Source organism: Paroedura picta, chromosome 6 (genome assembly GCF_049243985.1).
Source record: "Paroedura picta isolate Pp20150507F chromosome 6, Ppicta_v3.0, whole genome shotgun sequence".
NCBI classification, from domain to species: Eukaryota; Metazoa; Chordata; class Lepidosauria; order Squamata; family Gekkonidae; genus Paroedura; species Paroedura picta.
This window is the reverse complement of record NC_135374.1, coordinates 1,020,195-1,044,135: the sequence shown is the minus strand read 5'-3', so window position 1 is coordinate 1,044,135 and position 23,941 is coordinate 1,020,195. Positions and strand designations below refer to the sequence as shown.

General features: G+C 52.9%; 1 protein-coding gene across 1 annotated transcript in view; it reads left to right on the top strand.

The window, feature by feature from the left end:
- Window positions 1-2,745: 2,745 nt before the first annotated feature.
- The window catches only part of STIM1 (stromal interaction molecule 1), an 84,717-nt gene continuing 63,521 nt past the window's right edge, over window positions 2,746-23,941 (top strand). Inside the window, 2 exon segments of the mRNA XM_077341075.1 lie at window positions 2,746-2,876; window positions 3,282-4,410. Coding sequence (XP_077197190.1) covers window positions 4,302-4,410 — 109 coding nt within the window. The 5' untranslated portion in view covers window positions 2,746-2,876; window positions 3,282-4,301.

Genomic DNA, 23,941 nt, shown 5'->3' with positions numbered 1-23,941 from the left:
ACCCTGATGGCGTTATTGGGACCACCTGGTCCCAAAAGGGAGGCCAGAGCGTATCACCACCACCTGTGGAAAACAGGTGCTTTCTCCCTGCAACTTGTGTTTCCAGTTTCATTCTGTTTTGCTCATCTCAATGGAATTGCATATATCTCTGAATCATTTGAAGTGAATTTTAAAATGATGCACTCATTTCAAAAAAACATCCTGTCAAACCCAGATTGTGCCCGAAGTCAAAAACTAGTTAGAATGACCATTGACCTCCTTGAGATTTTCTCTCTTTGCCCACTGTCTAAAGTCAGAATCCCAAAGGTTCCTGCGGGTTCAGAAGGTTTGCCCCCCTCCCTGCGTTAGAGCAAAGACCCCCCTGAAAATACCAGAGGCCAGCCTCCAGGTGAGGCAGCACAACCAAAAAACAAACCAACCTCCCCCCCCTCAATGGCTGTCTAGTTCCTGAAGTCCACAAATTCCTCAGGGGAGTGTGATCTGCAGCATTACATGGACAAGACAGACTGGGAAGGGCTCAGCTCTGGGGATCATTTCCTATTGATTGATTGATTGATTGATTGCATTTGTATGCCGCCCTCCTGGAAGGCTCAGGGCGGTTCACAAAGGATGTCGCTGAACAATACATCAGACTCAACAAAGTGAATAAATAGTAACAAAAACAACAATGAACAGAGAAAACCTTCAGCATATAACAATCCAACAGGTCCATGGTTGGAATGAGCAGTCCCGTGGGTTCAGGGAGGGAGGATTGGGGCCCAGTAGCTGTTTTTTTTTCCCGTTTTGGTCGCCCTCAGCCCAAGCCTGGCGGAAGAGCTCCCTTTTGCAGGCCCTGCGGAACTCTTTTAGTTTCTGACCTCCTCTGGGAGCTCGTTCCACCAGGTGGGGGCCAGGACAAGGAAGGCTCTGGCCCTGGTTGAGGTCAAGCGGGCATCCTTCAGGCACACTGGGCCCAGACTGTATAAAGCCTTGAAGGTGATGACCAAGGCCTTGAGCCTGATCCGGAATTTGACCGGAAGCCAGCACAGTGGTTGGAGAACAGGCCTGATGTGGGCCCCCCATGGTGTTGCTGTGAGGACCCTGGCTGCTGCATTCTGGACCCACTGCAGTTTCCGGATCAGAGTTAAGGGCAGGCCTGCAAGTTGCAGAAGTCTAGTCTGGAGGTGACTTTGCTCAGGGGAGTCTGGTTTGTCCACAGAAGGGTGCAAAATAGGGCAAGGCTGCAGGCAGAATCGCTCTGCCTAGAGAGGATGATGATGCCCAAGGTGATTATAAAGCTGGGGGGGGGGTTTGGACAGCCCCCGCTGGGCCTGGCGGTGAGCCCAAATCAAGTCAACCATGTCAAAACGGACTCCTGAAGCAGCAGAGCCGAGTCCAGGGGCACCTTGAAGACCCACCCAGTTTTATATCGCGTATCAGCTTCTGTGTGTGGGCACCCTTCTTCACGGAAGCTCATACCCAGAATAAAACTTGGTGGGCCTTCAAGGTGCCCCTGGATTCAAGGTTGAAATGCGTTCAGATTGGGAGGGAATTGCTGCCTTAGCAAGCAGGTGGACTCATTTCAGCTTGGTGTGTCATTAAGAGGGGCAGTTTCTAATCTGGCCAGCCAGGTGTGATTCCCCACTTCTCCTCCCCATGCAGCCAGCTGGGTGACCTTGGGCCTGTCACAGCACTGATAGGTCTGTTCTCCCAGAGCAGCCCTGTCAGAGCTCTCTCAGTCCCACCTCCCTCCCAGGGTGTCTGTGATGGGGAGAGGTAGGGAAGGCGATTGGAAGCTGCTTTGAGACCACTTTGGGCAGTGAAAAGTGGGGCAACCCCCCCCCCAACTCTTCTTCTGCTGTTTGAAGGCCAGACTGAAATCTTGCAAACACTTGAAGCTTCCTGAACAAGCCAAAGAGCCAGTTTTTTTCCAGTTTAGAAAACAGATGACTAAGAAGGGCCTCATGGGGGTTTGTGAAGGAAGCAAAGGGGGGGGGGGTGACAAATGGGTTGTCCCCCGTCCTATAGTGATGCATTTGATTATTCTTACCTAAATGCAACCTTTACATTTTTCACCATTGAAATTCATTTTATTCAATTGAATAAGCACCCCCTCTATCAAAGTACCCCCTGACTTTGCAGAACTGGAGAGGGGTGGCTTAAAAGTTGAATGAATGAATGAGTGGAATGGGGGAGGGCAACAGAGACAATGAGATGAGGGGGGTTGGAGCACCTGAAGAGTTGGGAACCTTTCCGTTTAGAACACGAGGTCTCTCTCTGGCTGTCTCTGTCTCTCTCTGTCTTGGACTTGCCGCCCCAGGGTGCTGTACAACAGTTTGAACTTAGATCAGGGAGAACACAATAAAATTACATTAATAATAAAATAGCATCTGCAAAACTTTGGCCTCCGCCTTAAGAGCTCCATTTTGCAGGCCCCTGCTCTGTCCCTGACATCCCACTGAGGTCTTGGAGGATGCTCTTGCGGCTCTCCTCGCCCCACAGAGAGGCTCTCTCTCTCCTCGGCTCTGCAGAAGCCGCCGGGCAAGCCAGGGCGAAGGGTTCCTCCGGCCTCCTCCCTGCCCCGCTGCTCAAGTGAGACGCGTGTTTGCACGCGAGACCCTCCGTCCGCACGTGCATGGCCCCTTCGCGTGTCCCCGGGTCGGCTGCCTTCCCCGCTTTGGCCGCTAGAGGCCGCTGTCGGGCCGGCGCCGCTCCCGGCGCGGGCGGGAGTGGCGGCTCCGGCGCACGATTGGTCGCCTGGGGAGCGGGGGGCGTGCTCTCCCGCGCGCGGAGGCCCCACCCCGCCGTCTCCTGCCGGGGTCCGTTCTGCGCGTGCGCGGAAGGGGCGCCGAAGCCTCGGCCAGCCAAGGGAGAGACCTGCGCGGGGTCCGGCTCCGGTGGGAGAGACCACTTGGCGGGAGTGGGGGGAGAGGGGCGGGGGAGGGACCACTGCGGGGGGGGGGAGAGGGGAGCTCCCGAGGGGGTCAGCCTGGGCGGAGGGGCCAGGTGTGGGGCGCCCCCTCCAGGCAGGCGCACCTGGGAGAGACCACTGGGGCGGGGGGGGGAAGAGAGGGGCGCGTGGGAGAGACCACTGCGGGGGGGGGAGGGGGAGCCTGGGGGGCAGTTGGCCGCGAGGGCCGGGGGGGGTCAGCCTGGGAGGAGGGGCCAGGTGTGGGGGGCCCACCAGGTGCACCTGTGGGCAGGTGAGGCCCTGGCTGAGGCGGAGGGGGCTCCCTCCAGGGCCCCTGTGGGGGGCCACTGCTGGGCTCCTGCTGACCTTCTGCTGCCTTTCCCCCCCTCAGGCCCGAGGAAGAGGACGGACCCCGGGAAGGAAGGAAGGAAGGAAGGAAGGAGGGCGCCAGCCAGCCTCGTGGGAGCCGGCAGAAGCTGGGGTCTGCCCCCTGGCCTGGGAGAGGCCTCTGTCGCCGCCTGGAGAAGAAGGGAAACAGCCCCCAGGGCTCCAGAGGGATTGGGGGGCCTGAACCGTGCCTGCCCCCCCCCAGCAGCTCTCTTTCCCCCCACCTGCCTGGAAGGTGGCAGCCCTCGGGAGCCTCTTGCTGCCTCGTGGGACTCCGGACTGCAGCCCTTGGCGCCTGGGCCTTGCGGCGGAAGCGCTCCTGGGACTGGATGCTGCGGGCGCTGCTGACCGCCGGGCCCCAATTGCCGTCGCTTGACGTTTGAAAGTGGCCCGTCAGGCGTTGCGCTGTCTGGTGTGTGCCCCCCCCCCAGGAGGCCTCGGGGGTGTCGTGCAGGAGCACCGGCCGGGACACTGGGATTGGCATCTGGAGAGCCTTGCCTGTGGTTTGGCGCCTGCCCGGGGATGAGCGTGGCTCGGGGATTTGGGGCTTGGGGTGCCGCACTACAAGGAGGGACGTGCTGAGTCATAAAAAGAAGCCGGCTGGCCCGAGCCAGCGTCCTATTTGGTGAGCTTCCAGCTGCTCTTGCACGTTGAAAACTAATGCTGTAAACGCCGGGCCGCCATTAGAGGTAGGCGAATCTTTGGCCAGCCTGGTTTTGCATGTCTACGGGCCATAGAAATAGTTTTTAGGGGACTACAGAACTTCAAGCTGGGCTCCAGGAGGAGGAAGACTCCTTAGAGACTCTCCAACTTTAAATTCTGCAACTTGGGAACTACCCTGGCCTGGAATAGCAGATAATTCTCGTGCCGTTTTGGAATACCGAACCGAAGGACAGACACATTGAAAGGCACGTGTCTCCCGGACTCTAAAGGGAGCCGGGGAATTTGGAATCCTTTCTTGGCCGGGAACTGATGTCCAGGAAGAGCTGACGAAGAAAGAAGGCTCTCCTTTGCCGGACTGAACATGGATGTGTGGTCCAGAGTGCTTGTGTGGATGCTCTGTGGGTGCCTTCTGCACCAAGGGCAGGGGGAGAGGCCCCCTGGGACCCACCTGGATGACACCACAATTGCAGGTAAGGGAAGTCTGCGAGGAATGGATGGGAGTGGTTGGCTCTTGACCTCCGAGCAGGTGGTGGTCTTTTGGGTGTTCTTTTATTGTTGTGGTTTTACTTTCCCTGTAAGGCCCACAAGGTAGAAAGGCAGCTAATGAGGGTTTTAAGTGAATGGGTCCATGGTTATTAAAAGCGTTAATTGGCTTGCTGGTCACGGTGACTTGGCTTCTTTCGCAAGAGGCCCATTTCCTACTGTGGGGTTCCAGTTTCCCTGCCTGTGCTAATGTATGGTCCCTTGGGAACAGCTGGCAAACAGTTAGCACTCCCCCCCCCCATTCCCCAGCATGTATGTGGGTTTCACCCGTCCCACTGAGGATGCTTGAGTCTCCATCTGTGCTCCGTGGCAGGAAATAGGGGATAAAGGGCACTTTAAAACCTCTTCTGCAGTAAGTGTCTTCCAGAAAGCCCTCGATCCCTTGACTGGAAAGTGCGGGATTTTTATTTATTTCATCTAATGCTTTTACCGTCCATCTTTCCTACCGAAAGTCAGGGTAGATGACACCACCATAAAGGGGGTAATCCATATAAACTGTGTAATGCCCAGTCAACAGCGCAATGAGACGGGATGGCAAAATTAGAGAGTAGCACACTACAAGCAGGGCGCTGAATGCCAGTCGCTCTGGAGACGGGGAAAACATTCAGAGCGTCCTTTGCGGGAGGTGAAAGGCTCTTGAAATGATAGGAGCCTGATTTTATCTGAGATATATGGTTTTTCTTCTCTTGGGAGGAAGTCTTGAAGGGTTTCAGGACTGGGCTTGGACCTTGCTGTTGTCTTTGGATCTGATTGATTTTTCCTGTTTAATGTCAACAGCGTGATTGCGAAGGCACAACTCAAACGGTCCCGTCTGTCCCAAGGCACACCTGGAAAAGCGCCTTTGGAACGGCACACCTGATGTATTTCCACATCAGTGGCGTGGGCCGGAGTCTCTGTCCGATGGAACGGTCTGTCTTTGCAGGAGCAAGGAAGGCCGATTCCACAGCTGCCCCCAGGCTCCTTGGGGGTCAAGCAGTTCCAAAGGTTCAGGGATGCCCTGGGACCGAGGCGGGGTGGCCAAGGCGCTGGACTGCCCTTTGCCCACCGTCATTGAGTTGCAGGTCTTTAAAATAGCTGTATGTCAGCATCACCTTAGTGGGCATAACTTTGTCTAGAGGCTTGGCAGGGGTGGGAGAGGAGGCAGCGAGGGGGGGGGGAGGAAGCTGGGAGTGTTTTTCCAGCCCTTTGGCATTTCTCAGCAGTGCTGATTCCTGTCAAGGGCCCGAAGGAACGGGGGGGGGGGGGGCTGCTCTGGGGTTTTGGCAGCGGAGGCCAGAGGGGCGATGAACTCTGCGGTTTTAGGGGCGAGGAGGGTGCTGCCGGGTTCACGCAGCCGTGCGGACAGGTCTGCCGGCCAGGGCGTTCATGTTTATAAGAGTTAGATTGTAGAGGCCAATGCCTCAAGATGGACAATTTCTGGAAATTTTGAATCCATTAGAAGTCGAGCAAACCAACCAACCATTTAGGATATTTATATCTGGAATTTAGGGTGTGTGTTGTTGTTGTCTTACATTCAAGGTTGCCTCCCTTTTGAGTAAATACAGGTATTTATTATTTATATAATGATAGGGTTGTGGGTGCCCTGCATGGTGCAGGGGATGGGACTAGATGACCCAGGAGGACCCTTCCAACTCTATGATTCTTTGATTGTATGTCAGGGTGGGTGGCCAAACCGTGGTTCTCCAGATGTCCATAGACTACAGTTCCCTTGAGCTCATGGGAGTTGTAGTCTATGGACAACTTAAGAGGCACAGTTTGGCCACCCACCCTTGATATAAATACCTCCTTTTCCACCTGCCTTTCTCCACAGTGGGGAACCACAGTAGCTGACTTCATTCTATCCTCCGCTTTATCCTCAAAACAACCCTGTCAGGTAGGTCAGGCTGAGAGTGTGGGACTGGCCCAAAGTCACCCAGTGGGCTGTCATGGGAGAAGCAGGATTCGAACCAGGCTCCCCCTGATCCTCATCTGACACTCTGGCCACTACACCGCACAAAGGGAACTTTGATTTTCAAAAGCTCACATTCTGAAATTCTTGTCGATCTTGATGGTGCTGCTGGACTTGAACAGCCCTGACTGTTGAAAAAAAAAAATTGGAAGTCGAAGAAAATCAAAATAGGTGAAATGCTGCTGTAACAACATAAAATGCATAATTTAAAACTTGCTTAGCACTCATGAATTGTATCAGTTTGCGTGTTTATTGAATCTAAAATATAACCACCTTGATTTTCTACATGCAAAATAGCAACACGTCAATACCGATGGGAGGGAGAGTCCTGGGTCACTCATTCAAAAAAAGGGGGGGAAAGAATCACAGCAATTTTTTCAACGCTCCGCAGAATTTCAAACACTTTCAAGCTATGTACTTGTATCAGTCAAACGTTCTGCTTAGAAAGCATTTTACTCTTTCATAAAGAGAAATAATAGTAGGAGGCCAGCGTTCCCCGACCTTTTCAATTTCTTTTCCATTGGGGGGAAACAAACCTCCTCCCCATTTGCCTGTTTGTGGGGTGGGCATTCACCTCTTTGGTGGCTTCAGGTTAGCCAATCCACAGTGTGCAAGCCTTTCCTAACTTTTTTACTGTTGAGAAACCCTTGAAACGTTCCTCAGGCTTCCAGAAACCCCAGAAGAGGTGTGATTGTGCAGAATAGGGGTGGGAAGCAGAGCTGTGTCCACGCCCACCCGGGGCCCCGCCCCTGCCCACCCCCTCCAGCCCCATCAGTGGCCAACCTGGGAGGGGTGAGTGGGTTAACATGACTACAGATGGTCCTATTACCGGATAATTTCTAAAAATATATTTTAAAATAATTAACTCCCACCCATTCGGGAAACCCTTCCAGGGCTGTGAAGAAACCACAGGCTTTCCCAAGACCCTGGATGAGAAAGCCTGGAGTATGCCTGACCTGGCTGTGCCTGACCTGGCTGGCCCCGTCCAGCCTGATTTCAGATCTGGGAAGCTGAGCAGGGTCGACCCCCAAGGAAGGCCAGGGTTGCTGGGCAGAGGCAGGCAATGGCCAACCTCCTCTGGCTGTCTCCTTGCTAACTCAGATTGCCCAGGACAGCTGGATTTTCTTGAGATTCGGCTTGATTTTCTCCGGCAGAGTCGCTCTCAGTCGGGCCACCAAGGCACACCAAGGTCACGACGCAGAGGCAGGCCGGGGCCGACCGCCTCTGAATGTCTCCTGCCCTGGAAACCCCGTGGGATCTCCACAAGTCCTCTGCAAGGTGACAGCTCTTCCACAACCAGATCCGTGGTGGCTTCTGGCCAGGAGAACCACGTGGGCCTCCCATGCCTTCCTGGAAGGCTAGGTGCTGAGGAGAAAACCCTGAGGGTCAGCGCTTGTGGTCTGGACACGAATGGGGGCTTCCGAGGGGCGCCGGGCTAGCCACTGCTGGGCGGAACGGCCTCCCCCGGATCCATCCATCCATCCTGTGGGATTCTTAGATCCTTGCGCATTGCTGGGCCTCTTATCAGCAGTGAAAGTGGAGCCCTGGCGCTCCATCCTGTGTTCTCTTCAGGGAGAGATGAGGCGCACTAGTTCTTCATGACGTGATTGCCCAAGGAGTCCCACACGGGGTCTGGCAGCCGGAGAAAGCACCCGTCTCGCCCCTTCTGAGTCGAGTGAAGCAATCCTGTTTCAGGAGCACCAGGAACGGTAACTGGGCGTGGTTCAGGAATGGGCAGATGGAATGCATTTCTGCAGCTTGAAAAAACACACTCAGAGGTGCTGGCCCAGCAGATTTCAAAGTCTTTATTGACGTTATCGCCTTTGGTGGAGAGGGCAGGCTACACATAGAAAGAAAGAAAGAAAGAAAGAAAGAAAGAAAGAAAGAAAGAAAGAAAGAAAGAAAGAAAGAAAGAAAGAAAGAAAGAAAGAAAGAAAGAAAGAAATTCTACAGAAAAGCTCCGTAGTCCCGGCAGCCCAATTTTTTCAGTCCTCTCATCCTGTGGCCTATCTTTCGATTCTGCAGAAAAATGTCCATGTTTTATTCTGCTTCTGAAACCTTTTCTTCTTGCCTGCATTCAGAGTTTTCCAGGTGGTTGGCTGCAGAAGTTGCGGGGATGAGGGGGGCCAGCAGATGGCAAAGGGAGTTGGGGCTCCTAGAGGGAAGGGATGAGGGTAGACAGAAGTCCTGCTGTGGGACCAGAGGATTCTCCCAGAACAAGCCACCTCACTTTACTATGTTTAGAGAATCTGATCAGTCAGCTAAATTGTACAGCAAGGAATGTATAGAATCATTAAATCGGAAGGGACCCCCTAGGGTCATCTAGTCCAGCCCCCTGTACAATGCTGGAAATTGTGCTCATGGGCATCTTTGCTCCTTGGATTAGGATACTCACAGTGGTAAACTGGTATCTCCAAAGTGGTTAGTGTTAATAGGACCAATCTGGGGTTTACTGGGTGGACATTTACTCTTTTTCAGCCTAACCTGTTTCAGGGGGTAGTTGTGGGAATAGAATAGAAGAGGAGAGAAAATACAGAGGTGAAGGTTCGGAGGGGAAAGATCTCCCCCCCCCCCCGGAAAAAGCCTTTTGTTTTTCCAATAGGCCAGTACAATCACTCATGCATTTGATGTTATCAATCAGTCAAAAAAGTTTAGGGTTGATAGATAAGTATTATATATTTTCATTCCCCCCCCCCCCAACATTTCCAGTCCCCCCCCCCAAGGAGCTTGATGGGGGGGGGAGCTTGATGGGGAGGAAACGTTTTTTTTGTTCTTTGTTTTCAAAATTTCTGGAAATGTTGCATCTCTAGGAGAGAACTGCCTCTGCGGCATTGAGCTCTTGGTAGGAAGGGTGTGGTTGAAAACGGAGTAAGTAAGTAATTGCTGGCTCAAGAATCATTTGCTTGAGTTGTCATCTCCCCCAAACAGAGTCTGGGGTTTAGAATAGTCCTGCTTCACTGGGAGGGTGATGAACTGCAGAGGACCCCAAGTATTAGCAGAACTGAATCATAGAATCCTAGAGTGGGAAGGGGCCACACAGGCCATCTAGTCCCACCCCCTGCTCAACGCAGGATCAACCCTAAGCATCCTAAAGCATCCAAGAAAAGTGTGTATCCAACCTTTGCTTGAAGACTGCCAGTGAGGGGGAGCTCACCACCTCCTTAGGCAGCCTATTCCACTGCTGAACTAGAATCATAGAATCATAGAGTTGGAAGGGGCCACACAGGCCATCTAGTCCAACCCCTTGCTCAATGCAGGATCAACCCTAAGCATCCTAAAGCATCCAAGAAAAGTGTGTATCCAACCTTTGCTTGAAGACTGCCAGTGAGGGGGAGCTCACCAACTCCTTAGGCAGCCTATTCCAACGCTGAACTAGAATCATAGAATCCTAGAGTGGGAAGGGGCCACACAGGCCATCTAGTCCCACCCCCTGCTCAACGCAGGATCAACCCTAAGCATCCTAAAGCATCCAAGAAAAGTGTGTATCCAACCTTTGCTTGAAGACTGCCAGTGAGGGGGAGCTCACCACCTCCTTAGGCAGCCTATTCCACTGCTGAACTAGAATCATAGAATCATAGAGTTGGAAGGGGCCACACAGGCCATTTAGTCCAACCCCCTGCTCAACGCAGGATCAGCCCAAAGCATCCTAAAGCATCCAAGAAAAGTGTGCATCCAACCTTTGCTTGAAGACAGCCAGTGAGGGGGAGCTCCCCACCTCCTTAGGCAGCCTATTCCACTGCTGAACTAGAATCATAGAATCATAGAGTTGGAAGGGGCCACACAGGCCATCTAGTCCAACCCCTTGCTCAATGCAGGATCAGCCCTAAGCATCCTAAAGCATCCAAGAAAAGTGTGCATCCAACCTTTGCTTGAAGACTGCCAGTGAATTGGCTGCTGCCTGTAAACCGGTTTCCTTCAGCTGAGAGACTCTACCCAAACGGCCAGTTCCGTGGACATCAAATATTTATCTAAGGTGTTTTTACATAGTGACAAAGATTGACGGCTTTCCTGGCATTTTGCATTTCTTGCTTTTTTTTTTTTGCTGGATTCCGTTTTCAAGCCTCAAGACCCCCCCCCCCCAATCCCCTGCAGACTCCCACTGTTTCCTCTGTAGAGGAGAGAAGCACCACTGTGGGGAGTGGGTGAAGGGGACACAGTGGCAGATGAAAACCCCGGATCCCTCGGTTTGAATCCCCGCTTCTACCATGGACGCTTGCTGGGTTAGGCCCCTGGGGACCATCACAAACTCTTAGCCTGGCCTACCTCACAGGCTTGTTGTAGGAAAATAGAGGAGGGGAGGTCAGTATTCTAAAGCCGTTTGGGGCGGCACCAGTTCTAGCAGGCTGATGTGGAAAACAGGGTGCACCTTGCGGAAGGAGGGGGCCAGATCCACCTTCGCCTCCACCTCGTTTATCATAGCTTTTTGTGTCCCTCCTGTAGAAAAACTGGGATATAAATAAAGAAATGCAAATGCATCCGGTTGCTCTCCTCTCTTTGCCAGCATGCCTGGTCCTTGCTTGTCCTTTCTGAATAGCCCTTTGTGGAGCTCTTAATCTTTTGTTGCTCTCTGCAGGCGTCTCCGTGTTGCTAGTAAGCCCAGGCGCCCAGCCGTAAACACGGGTGAGGCCGAATACTGAGACGAGGCTGAGATCTGGTCTGGAGGGCTTCAGCGAGAAGTCCTGTTCTCTGCCCTGTAGCTCAGGCTACAGCCCTTGTGGTCTTCGCCATGCAGAAGGATTGGTTTCAGGGCTCTGGTGTTCATGTGGTGGTGGTGCCTTCGAGGGGCAGCTTGCTCATGGCCAAGGCCACAGGGGTTTTGAGGGGAGAGTTACATGCCGGCTTCTGCAAAGCAGCCCTGGATTTTCTCAGTTGGCTGACCCTTCTTAGCTTCCAAGATTGGCTGAGATGGGGCTACCCAGACAGCGTTGTTAGAGCAAACCTTTCCTCTCAGCAAGCAGAAATTTCCCTGCTTCAACAATATTGAGGGCCGTGGCCTTTCCAAGGTGTGCAGTGTGTGTGTTCATGTGAATTGCCTGACCCAGGGATTCTTAACTGGGGGCGGGGGCATTCAGAGCCTGTGGGGGCAAATGCAGGGCTGCTCCAGCAGATCCCTGGCTCCGTCAGTCCCCCCGGCCCCCCAGGTTAGCTTTTCCAACTTGAGAGTTGAGGGGGTGGATGCCGATCAGTAAACGGCAGCACCCTGGCGGCTTTGCAAGCAAGTGTGAAATTGCTTTGAGAAGAAAAACCTTCTAGGGGTCGTGGTTTTCAGGGTAACAAGTATAAGGACAACAGCTGAACTGTAACGGCTGTGAACATGGCATTTGCATGAACAGGCTCTTCGGATCAAAGGCCAGTCTCCCAAACCCTGCTCAGCAGCACAAAGTAAAGACTCCAGAATGCTAACTTGGAGTCATGCAGGGCTGCTGCTGCTGCTTCCCTTGAAGTCGCTCTGGGTGTTCTCTGTCTTTGGCTTGGGCCCGCAAAGAAATCCGCAGAAGCGAGCCATGAATCACAGACACTCGTAAAGGTAAAGGTATCCCGCCCGTCTCAAATTCTGTTAGACCTTAAGGTGCTCCTGGACTCTGGCTCTTTTCTCCTGCCACAGATGGGCTAGGATGGCTACCCGTCTTGACCCGTCTCCATGGAAGGCACCGCATTTAGCGTTACGGAATGGAAGTCCATCCAGCTTGTGATAGAAGGACTGATATAAGGACTCATTTTCCAGCTGTCTCTGGGGAAAGTGAGGAGGGGCTGCCAAAAGCTCCTCCCCTGCCAAAACTGGTGTTAATCTTGAAGGGGCTCCTGGACTCTTCCTTTTTCGACTGCTACAGCAAACACGGCCACCCATCTTGTCCCTTCTCTGGGGAAGGTGCCACGTTTAGCCCTACAGAATGGAGATCTGTCAACTTTGTGATATCAGGACAGGGGGAGTCTCAGTTTGGTGTAGTGGCTAAGAGCAGTGGCTTCTAATCTGGAAGACTGGGTTTGATTCTCCACTCCTCCACATGCAGTCAGCTGGGTGACCCTGGGACAGTCACAGTCCTGTTAGAGCAGTTCTCACAGAGCCGTTTTCTTAGAGTCCTGTTGTGGGGAGAGGAAAGGAAGGTGATTTTAAGCTGGCATGAGACTCCTTTGGTAGCAAAAGGTGAAGTGTATTCTCATTATTTTTATTTGTTTGTTTATTTGCTTTATAGGCCACCCTCTCCAGTCAGGCTTGGGGCGGTGTACCAGCTTCTTCACATTATAGCTGTCTTCTGAAGAAGGGACTGGAGTGACTCCCAAAAGCTCCTCCCCTGCCACAAATTCTGTTAGTCTTGAAGGGGCTCCTGGACCCTGGCTCTTTTCTGCTGCCACAGATAGGTAACGGGTCTGCCCCTCTTGCCCACACTCTGGCCTTTTGCTCCTGAGACCACGAGTGCTGAAAACAGAAATGAAATAATATGTTGAAGAGAGAATGACACCAGGCATCGTGGGTTTACGGCCTCCTCCTCCTCTCCCCACTGCAGCGGGTTCTGGCAGGTGGCAGAGGGAGAACCGTTCCTCCTGCCCCTGAGCCTGAAATCCCAGCCCCTAACGTCACTCCTGGCCCCTTAGGAAGCGGCAGACGCAGCGCATAGGAGTCACCTTACGATTGAGGAGGAGTTGGCGGCCCGCCCTGGGCCACAACTGTCTCACCGACGGCATGCCTCAGATCTCTGTGCCGCTTTCTTTATAATTAAACGGCAGTTCTTTTTCATGTCCTGGTGATGATGAAGTTCTTTTATGCCCTAATTTTTAATCTGTGGCTCTATGGGGCCATTCAGTGATTTTTATTTGTGGCTCTAAGGGCCATTCCCCCCTCCCCTGAAATAGAAATTAAATGACAATAATATCTCCCCCCCCCCATCTAGAAGATTCCCCTCTGCACAGCTTAACATTATTGGATAAATCCCTGGTTAGTTCAATTGGGAATCACAGGTGCATGATTTTTGTCGTTTGTGCTCCTGGCTGTAGTCTCTGGAGCTGCCTTGTGAGCTTACGCTCTGAGAAGGCAGGCAGGCAGGCAAGGGAGGGAGGGAGGAAGGAAGGAAGGAAGGAAGGAAAAGAGAAAGGAAGAAAGTGGCTGGCTTCAACAATTGGTCCAAAAGGTATACTGCCTCCGAATGTGGAGGCTCCATTCATGCCTCACAGCAACTAGTTCTGTCAAACATGTCCCCTTTTACAGTCATTCCAGCAGACAGACACCACCACATCTTGTAGAAGCGCCCGTGGCCGTTTTGGAGCCCTTGCCAAGAGTGCTGGGCTGAACGGAACTAGTCTGGGTGGGGATCTAACAAGAGATGCCTTTTGTTCTTAAGCAGCAGTGTGAATTCAGGGTCATGTGACACCGATTGCAAAAATGGGAATGCCTATGGTTTCTCCCTTACCCTCCTGCAAGGGACAACAGAGAGAAAGAAGGCTAAGGAGGAATGACCCACAAAACCAACCAGGAGGCCTAGAGCTGAAGATCAGCCTTCCAGCCCCACGGGGCCAGGTCCGATATCCCCGCAGCCAAAGAAGCCAAGAGGCCGGAAAGGCCCTCCGCCAGCAGCCCCCGGAGTGTGAGCAGGAACAGGGCTGGCAGGATTCAAACACCAAGCCCCGGTTCAGAGACAGGGAGTGAGAGTCCCCAAACAGCAGCCCCGTTAGAGGGAAAAGGTCTTTTAGTGACCCGAGTAAGTAAATAAGGAACCACCGGCCGACCAGGAGTCGGCTGTTTTAATACGAGCAGCCAGTTTAATGCTTGGTCAACAGGCACTACGGGCAATAAACGGAGAGCAGGAACGAGCCAGAAAGCCAGCAGGGCCCGTCAGGTTGCCTTCTCCTCTGCCTGAAACAAAACTGGCTAAAGTGGACCAACTGAGCCAGACTCTGGCGTTGAAAACTCACTTGCAGGTTTCACGAGCACAGGCTGAATTGACAGCATGGCGTGTCTGAATTCTGTCGGGCTGGGGGTGAAATCGGAGCCTCTGTCAGGAGTGTGTAGTTTTTACGTCCGTGTGAAGCTGGGGGCTGGACCGGGGGCCCTTTGTGGTCTCTTCCACATCTGGCCTGCGTGTTTGCCACGGGGGTAGCCTGCGTTGCAAATGCCGTTATTGGACTCCACAGCTGAAGAACGGTTTCCACCCGCAGGGAGCTCCTTGCAGAGAAGTCAAAGGGTTAATCGAGTTGTTTGACAGTCTCGTTTGTAAAGGATTAAGGCACCGCGTGGGTTTTGATGCAGGGAAAAGGCATTGAGGGGCACCTAATGGATCTAAGAATGTCAGAAATAAGAGAGTGGAAAACCTCGTCCTCTCTGCTGAGGGGAGTCCAAAAGCATCATGTTTAAGGGCTTCAGAAAGGTTTTCCTGCCTAAAAAAGGTCAGTTTCCACTATGAAAGGAGCCAGAGAAAGGAGGAGATTTGTGAAATCTTGGCTCGGGTCCCACCAGCTTTCCCTCTGGTGAAGCAAAGAAGAGGGGGCCTTGCTGACCACTGAAAAGGCACAACGGGAGGTCGTGGTACCTCTGGACAAGACCCCGGTGGATTTGGGGGCCGCCGTGAGGGCCCCGTAGAAATCAGGTAGAATCCGGCCCCTCCCTTTGAAGCCTTCATGGCCCTCCTGGATTGCTGGCTTCTTTCTAGATGCCAAAGAATACTGCAGGGTTCAGCGCTGGAAAGCCTGAATGTGCCCAGCATGTCTGACCGTGTCCTCCCTGGTGCGCGGGAGTGAATGTTTTGCACATCCCCAGACACCCGTGTGCGTGGAAGAGAGGATAGGCTCCGCCCTTCTGATCAGGTTCTAGGTTTTCCTTGTTCCAGTGAGCAAAGCCCCTGGCGGTAATCTTCCAGCCAGCCCCCCCGGCTCTGGGGTTTGGTTTGCCTGCTTGCAGAAGACGGACTGGTCCCCCTTTTTAGATCGCCCCCCCCCTACATCTACATCTACATCAGCAGGGACCCCTGGTTTCCCGGATAGTTCCGCCGACATCAGGTGGGGTGGGCTGGGGATTGTTTTTAGGTGTTTTATGTATTAGGGGTTTTATGGGGTCTTTACTTGTGGTTACCCGCTGCGAGCCTCAGGGGAGCGGCGGGCCAGAAATCCAATAATAATAATAATAATAATAATCTTTAATAGGCTCCTGCGGAGTGGTGGGAATAAAGGAGTAAGGGCAAGTGAGGAGGAGTTGGGCAGCCTGTCCGGGATCAGAACTCGGAGGGGTGAATCAGGAACCGCGAAGCCGCGCTTTGAGCGGCTCCCAATTGGCCACTTGGCCCGTCCTCCAAGGAGCGCTCTGGGGAGCCCATTGGGAGCCCTCGCAGAGGTCCTGCCCCAAGTCTCAGCCGGATGGGTGGGCTGGGGGGGGCAGCCTTCTCCCGGCCCCGGAAAGAGCCTTGCCACGTCGCAGGTGCGGTGAGGCTTTTCCCGGGGCCAGGTAGGTGGGGGGGCGGGCCCGGCCTTCTCCCGGCCCGGGAACAGCCTCGCCGTGTCTTCCAGGGGCTGGCCGGCTAGGGAGACCGCAGGGCCGTTGTGCCAGGCCAAGCACCAGCCAGCCAGCCAGGCAGCAGCAGGTCTCTGGCTCCCCAGGACCACCGTGGCAATGTGCTGCTCTCACGCAGTGCCTGGATGTGGAGCAGCCGGAGGGCCGGCCGGAGGGCTTCATGAAAAGCTTCCGGGGAGCAGAGATGTCAGCGTTTATGTTCACCCCAGCCGCTGCTCTGACACAGCGAGATCACAAAAAGTTTGCATCCGGGGAGGGGCAGGGGGGGCTGTTTTGGGGGCTGCTCTACTTTCTGCTGTGTTTGTTTGGTTTGGTTTCCTACTTTTAATGGGTAAAATGCCTGCGTTGCTCGAGGGTCATGTGAAATAAACAAAGCAAGAAAGCGAGATGGATCCTTGTTTGGCCCACGGTCCCAGTTTGGTTACTGATGAGGGGGTCACAGGTGGGGGGGGGGAGGTTTGAGAGCTTTGTAGGTCCGGGGGCCAAACAAAGCCCGATGGCATCCTAGGCCTCCTCGCAGACTCTGAAGTTGCCCTGGAGCTGGGATGCTGGATTTCAGCCCCCTCTCCCCTCCTGCCTCCTCCGGAGGGGGAAATCCAGCCTCCTTCCCAGGCCCCAAAGTGCTGCTTTTGCTGCAGAGGAAACTGGAAACCCACCCTAAGAACCTGGAATGCAGCCTGCCAGCTGGACACCTCCTGAGGCCTGCAGAACTCTGGTTGGGCCTTCTGTTTCCCCCAGACAATCTGTTTGAAGGACCGAAGCAATTCTGCTGCATTTATTAACACCCCCCCCTCCCCAAACCCACCACAATCTGAGAAATGCAGGAGGTGCTACAGGAGAGGCGAGAGGCAGCCTGCAGAAGGAAGGAAATGTTCCAGCCGGCCGTCTCTTTTGCTCTTGGGAGATGGAGACTTGGGGGGGGGGGGAAATAGTGTGGCCACTGGGTGCATTCAGAGGCATGAAAATTGAGGAGGACATCGAAGGGAAAGGAGCACAGCGTCAGGGCTGGCTTCCTAGCCTGGGAGAGTGGCAGCACTTCGGCCAAGGGGAGCCAGGCCACCCCGCAGCCAGGGCTTCATCCCAGGAGCCCCAGGAGCCCCCCAGGCGACCAAAAATAAATAAAAAATCCAATCCCATTTCATGGCAGGAGCAGAACAGATTCTGACTGTGAAGCAGCAGAGCAGAGTCGGAGTCCGGGGGTTTCTTGAATGAATTGTGGGTTCTCTGCCCACTGGGGGGTGGGTCATGGCATGCGGGGGGGGGGCTGACCTGGGAAGAGGCCTTGGATTGGAGGAACGCTTCTGATGTTTTTCTGGGAATAGCCAATGAGAGGTGGAATACACTGGTTAAGACAATCAGAGGTGGCCGCTGCCAGTGAGGTCTAGGGGCATACGGGGTCATGGTTGTCATCCCCCCCCCCAGTTGGCTTTTGTATTTGTAACCTGCTTTTCTCCTCGGTGGGCCCAAAGTAGATTTCAGCTCTGTTCTCCCCTTCCTCACAGCAACCGCCCTGTGAGATGGAGGTCAGCCCAAGCTTCTGGGTGACTGGGTGAGGATTCGAACCTGGGTCTCCTGGGTCCTTGTCAGACCCTCTTATCTACTGAACCTTTACCCGCAAACATTTGCATTGGGGGGGGGATGTAGCAACATTTATTTCTCTGTCTGCCCTTCTCAGCCCCAACCTACGGGTGAGGCCTGATCTCCAGATAACAGAGGTCGGTTCTCCTGGGGAAATGGCTGCTTGGGGGGGGGGGGGGTCTGTTCCACTATACCCGGCTGCGCTCCCTTCCTCTCAAAACCCACCCCCAAATCTCCAGGGATTTCCCAACCTGGATTTGGCAATTGGTAGATCCAGGTTTGATTCCCCTCTCCTCCTCCACATGCAGCCAACTGGGGGATCTTGGGACAGTCCCAGTTCTCTCAGAACTCTTTCAGCCCCACCTGCCCCACAGGGTGCCAGTCACGGGGAGAGGAAGGGAAAGGGAATTCTAAGCTGCGCTGAGACTGCTTAAGGTAGAGAAAATTGGGGTATAAAAGAAGGAGGGTTGGTTTTATACCCCACTTTTCACTAACTGAAGGAATCCCAAAACGACTTACCTTCCTCTTTCCTTCCTCTCCCCACAACAGACCCACTGCAAGATAGGTGGGGCGTAGAGAGCTCTGACAGAACTGTTGTGTGATGACAGCTCTGAGAGAACTGTGACTAGCCCAAGATCACCCAGCTGGCTGCATGTAGAGGAGTGGGGAACCAAATCCAGCTCACCAGATTGGAAGCTGCCGCCCTTAGCCACTGTACTGAACCTCCTGTTCTCCTTCTGTCTGTCCCTTTGGGGGGCATGGACAGGCTCTATCCCTTTTGGCCTGTCCTGCTGAGAGCCAGCTGGGGGCCGTAGTTGGGAAGAGCGGCCTCTAGTCTGGGGAGCCAAGTTAGACTTCCCACTCCTCTTCTACCTGCAGCCACCTTGGGCTAGCGACAGTTCTCCCAGTGCTTTCTCAGCCCCACCTCCCTCCCAGGGTGTCTGCTGTAGGGAGAGAAAGGGAGAGTGATTGTAAGCTGCTTTGAGACTCTTTGGGGAGAAAAAGCAGCTCTTCTTTTTCTACTCTGTCAATGGAAGAGACTTTAATTGGAGGCGAGAGAGGTTCCACACTTTATGGGCTGCCTGAGCGACATCCCAGCAGAGCTTTCCCCACAGGAGACCCCGTTGAAGTGTGACTCCTTGATAGCCATTCCAGGGATGGCCTTGCGTGTCGGAGGGCCATGTCTATTTGTTCCTCGATGGGAATTGTGAATATATTAGCAAGAGGATAGGTGACCGCAGGGTCTTTCTACCAATGTTTACGGGGTCCTTTTCCCCGGTGGAAACCCTTTTAAAGCAAAATGACAACTTGCCCTCAAAGAATTGTATTTTGGGAAAACATTGGGGTACATTCAACACACAAGCACAAGAGCAACAACACATACACAAGTTCCTAAGAAATGAAAAAGTTGTGAGAACCGGATTGTCTTGTACGAGGTATGTGAAAACATCAAGCGTTAGAAGTCCGCATTTTTTGAATTTTTGTTTTAATTTCCCCCTCCCCCAATTTCTTCATCTCACATTAACGGAGATGCCATGATGCAATGCTGGAGCGTTACGCTTGCGAAGAATGCCTCCCCTGCATCATGCTTGCTGCCTGCGGCCATACCGCATGGGCTATGGCTTGCTAGTGAAGTGCACACCTTGTGCCGGGCCTCCTGGATGTTTACTGCTCTTGTGTCTCTGTGTTCTTTAAATTATGCCAGTCGACAATTACTTCCATAACAGATTTTTCATTGCGTAGCAAAGATTTTCACATCAAAAAGGAGGAAATGGGGGGAGTTCAGAGCAGGGTCTGTTAATACTTACCTGTCCCAGAAGAACAAAAGTAGAGTCCAAGAGCACCTTTAAGACCGACAAAGATTTATTCAAGGTGGGAGCTTACGAGTGCATGCACTCTGTGCATGCACTCGTAAGCTCCCACCTTGAATAAATCTTTGTCGGTCTTAAAGGTGTTCTTGGACTCTATTTTTGTGGTTCTACTTCAGACCAACACGACAACCCACCTGAATCTGTTCCAGAAGAGTTGAGGATCGGGGGGGGGGGGGACTGACATGTGACCAGCACAGGTGGTGTGGGTGGGAGTGGGGGAGACATCTGGTGCAAGGCGCACTGATCCCTGGACACACTCAAAAGGGGCCGAAAAGCCGTTTTTTATCGCTCAAATGTAGCCCCCAGCCATGTGCTACGTGCAGGTAGCCTAAGCTCTCATCTGATGAGTCAGGCCCTGAAAACTGGACCTTTCCCCAAAGGAAACAATACCTGTTAACTATCGACAAATCATTCTGAAATGGCGTGCCTGCATGGTGTGCCTACGTTTTTGTGCAGGCTAATAGACCCAGGGCATTTGGATAAGGGGGCGAGAGCTTGCGAACGGGAAGGAAGGAATGAGTCACTGCCTTCCTTGATGACCCGTTTATGCAGATGTGTCGGGAGGGGGAGTACACGACAGCCTTGCGTCATCCCGGTCTTCAGGACGGTACTGCTTGTCCCAGCATGTCAGGCTTCTTCTTCTGAACACGGAGATGTCGCATTGCAATATGATCTCCATGGGTCTCCGAGGGAGGCCTCCGCAGGCCGATCTAGGCTGTCCTGGCCGGTAAAAGAGGGGGCATATCGCACTGGCGTCACAGTCAGAGCTCCCTGGTGCACGTGCCCAAAAGATTACGCACAGGTGGTCTATCCTCCCCTCTGTGCAGGGAGAGCCGCAGGAAGTTGGGCAGCAAAGGATACAACCTGCAGCGTTGTAGAATGAAGCCTGCTAGATGTCAGAAATTTTCACCGTTGGAGTAGTTTAGCTATGGAATGGGCTGCCTAAGGAGGTGGGGAGCTTCTCCTACTTGGTGGGCTTTAAGTAGTGGCTGGACAGACCCTTATCCTGGATGTTTTAGGCTGCATTGAACAGGGGGTTGGGCTAGATGGCCTTTATGGACCCTTCCAAATGGCTGACACTATTCTGTTCCAAAATGGCAAGAGTCCAGCAGCATTTGAAAGACCAGGCCATGTGATTTCGAGCGTCAGAACTCCCCTCGTCAGATAACTTTGACTCTCGAAAGCTTATTCCCTGAAGATTTTGTTGGTCTCTAAATCTCTTCTGGGTGCAAATCTTGCGTTGCTACTTCTCCAATGCAGTTGCCCACCTGAATCTTGCTGCATTAATTAATTTAAAACGTTTATTGATCACTGCTCTGTCCAATCACTGGGTCTGTCCGATGGCCATCCAGACCCTGCTTCCAAACCTCCAAAGGAGAAGAGCCCCCCCCCCCCCCCCCGGAGCCTCTCTGACTGCCAGGATTGAAGTTCCTGATTCTTCCTCGTGTTTAGCCGAAAACTCCTTTGATCCTGCTTTAGGATGCTTAGGGCTAATCCTGCGTTGAGCAGGGGGTTGGACTAGATGGCCTGTATGGCCCCTTCCAACTCTATGATTCTATGATTCTATGATTCTATGATTCTATAATTTAATTTCCATGTGTTGGCTCTGCAGCAAGAGGAAACAGCTCTGTTCCATCCTCCGCTCAGGAGAGCCCAGCCCAGCCCTTCAGATGCTTGAAGCTGGGCCTTCCTGTACCAAGAGGAGCTTTTTCCTGTCTGATCTCAAGAGGATGCCCTGGGGAGGTGGGTGCCGCAGGAGCCCGCCCAGGGGTGCATCGGGGAGGCTCCTGCCACTGAATTGCTGGCGTGATGCTGCCGGCCCCCATCCCGTGCTGCCCCCATTCTGGTGGAAGGGCAAAGCCCTGGGAGCTTTCTCTGCAATGACCTAGTAAGGACAATGTTTTCCCTTTTGGACTCTGGGTGGAAGAGGGGGGGGGGGAGGGAGGAATCCAGCTCTTAAGGAGTCACTTCTCATTTCGATCTGCAGCTCTGGCTCAGGCCTGGCTTCTGCCTCTGGCTGGGCTCGTGGCAGCCGTGGGGGGCTGGCAGCTGCACCGTGAGGCCTGCCTCTGCCGGAGAGACCCTGAGCCCTTTCCAGAGAGACCGGGGGTCTTGGGACCAGCCCTGGGACCCGCTCCATGGAATTAGCTCTGCAGGCAGACTGGATGGAATTTGTGATGGCGGAAGGCCGTCTCCCTGCTCATGGCCCAGAGGTAGAGCGTCTCTTTGGCAGGCAGAAAAACCTGTATTTAATCCCCATCATTTCCAGGCAGCAGGTGAGGTGGAAGACCTCAGGGGCTCATTGGCATGCAGGGGGTCCCAGATTCAAGTCCTGCATCTCCAGTTAAGGATCAAGTTGTAGGTAATGTGCAAGACCTCAGCCTGAGACCCTGGAGAGCAGCTGTCCATCTGAGGAGACAGGTCTGACCTAGATGGCTGAAGTTCCTGATTCATAGAATCATAGAATCCTAGAGTTGGAAGGGACCTCCTGGGTCATCTAGTCCAACCCCCTGCACTATGCAGGACACTCACATCCCAATCGCTCCTCCACTGTCACCTGCCACCCCCTTGAGCCTTCGCAGAATCAGCCTCTCCGTCAGATGGCTCTCCAGCCTCTGATTAAAAATCTCCCAAGATGGAGAACCCACCAGCTCCCAAGGAAGCCTGTTCCACTGAGGAACCGCTCTGACTGTCAGGAACTTCTTCCGGATGTTCAGATGGAATTTCTTTTGAATTCATTTCATCCCATTCATTCTGGCCTGTCCCTCTGATTCAGTCTAAGGCACCTTTTTGTATGCATGCGACAGGAAGAAATCAAAACCTGCATGCCAGGTTTCAAAGCAGGGAGGCTCAGTGGGAGAGCGTCTGTCTAGCCTGTGGAAGGTCATAGAATCATGGAGCTGGAAGGGACCTCCAGGGCCATCTAATCCAAGCCCCTGCAGAATGCAGGAAACTCCAGGTTTCAGGTTCAGTCCCTATAATCTTTAATTGAAAAGACCTGGCAGGAGGTGATGGGAAAGTCATTTCTCTGCCTGTGGCCCTGGAGAGCGGCTGCCAGTCTGAGTAGGCAGCACTGACCTTTACTGCCCAGATTCAGGGCCTTTGAACCCTGGCCCCGGCTTGGTTGACTGAGCTGCCGAGTGAGATCAGGGCTCTGTTGGAGCCCCAGCAGTTCTGCAGGGCCTGCAGAACGGAGCCCTTCCCTGGGTTGAGGCCAGCACAACCACTAAGCGCATTGCACAACATACTCCTAATGGGCTAATGTGCACCCTACACAATTCCCCCCCCCCTCCGCCTTCTGTTACGGCACTGGAAGTTGCTCCATAAACCAACAGGGCGAACTTACGTCTGTGGCCATTAGATATGGTTATCCAGCCTTTTGAATAGATATATTTTACTATTTTAAGATATTTATATTTTAATGCAATCCTAAATTGTATTTTAATTAATGTTGTTAGCTGCCCTGAGATGCTGGTGAGGGGTGGGATAAAATCCAATTATAATAATAACAATTTCTGAGTCTCTGTCCAGTATTTTAAATAGTTCTTGGAGAACAGGTGAAGTGCCAAAGACCAGAGGCAGGCAAATGTTGTCCTCACCTTCAAGAAGGGGAAAAGGGAGGATCCAAGTAACTACTGGCCTGTCAGTTTGATCTCTATAGCTGGCAAAAGCAGTCGGTCCTTGAGCAGCTAGAGCGGATGGCTGTAATTACGAAGAGTTATCATGGTTTTCTTTAGAACAAGTAATGTCAGGCTAACCTTATCTCTTTTTTTGAGAAAGTTAGTACCTTGTTAGATCAGGGGAATGCTGTGGACATAGTTTACCTTGATTTCAGTAAGGCTTTTGATAAGGTTCCGTATAATATTCTTATTGGCAAGTTGGTAAAATGTGGTATGGATCCCATTACTGTTAGGTGGATCGAGAACTGTTTGACAGATCACACCCAAAGGGTGCTTGGAAATGGTTCGTCATCTTGGAGAGGAGCGACAAGTGGAGTTCCGCCGGGATCTGTCCTGGACCCTTATGTTCTTCTGTATATTCCTAGATGATTTGGATGAAGGAATAGAGGGGGTGCTTATTAAATCTGCAGATGACACTAAACTGGGAGGGGGAGCAAACACCAGGAGACAGAATCGGGATACAGGCTGATCTTGACAGTCTGGAAAACTGGGCTAAAATGAATTTCGATAGTGATAAATGTAGTTTTTCATTTAGGTAGGAAAAATCAAATGCATCACTATAGGATGGGGGAGACTTGTCTTGGCAGTAGTACATGTGAAAAGGATCTGGGGGTCTTAGAGGACCAGACACTGGACATGAGTCAGCAGTGTGACTCGGTAGCTAAAAAGGCGAACGGTATTTTGGGCTGTATTAGAAGAAGTAGAGTGTCCAGATGATATTTAATATGAATAAATTGTGCAGCCTGCGATTAGGTGTCTGCCTCAGAGCACGAAAGGGCCGGACCCCAGCCACCCCCTCTGCCGCCTCTGGCTCCCCCAGCAACCGTCTGTTCCGCAAAGGCCATTGAGCCGAACCGATGATCTTTCTGATAATCTCTTTGCTCA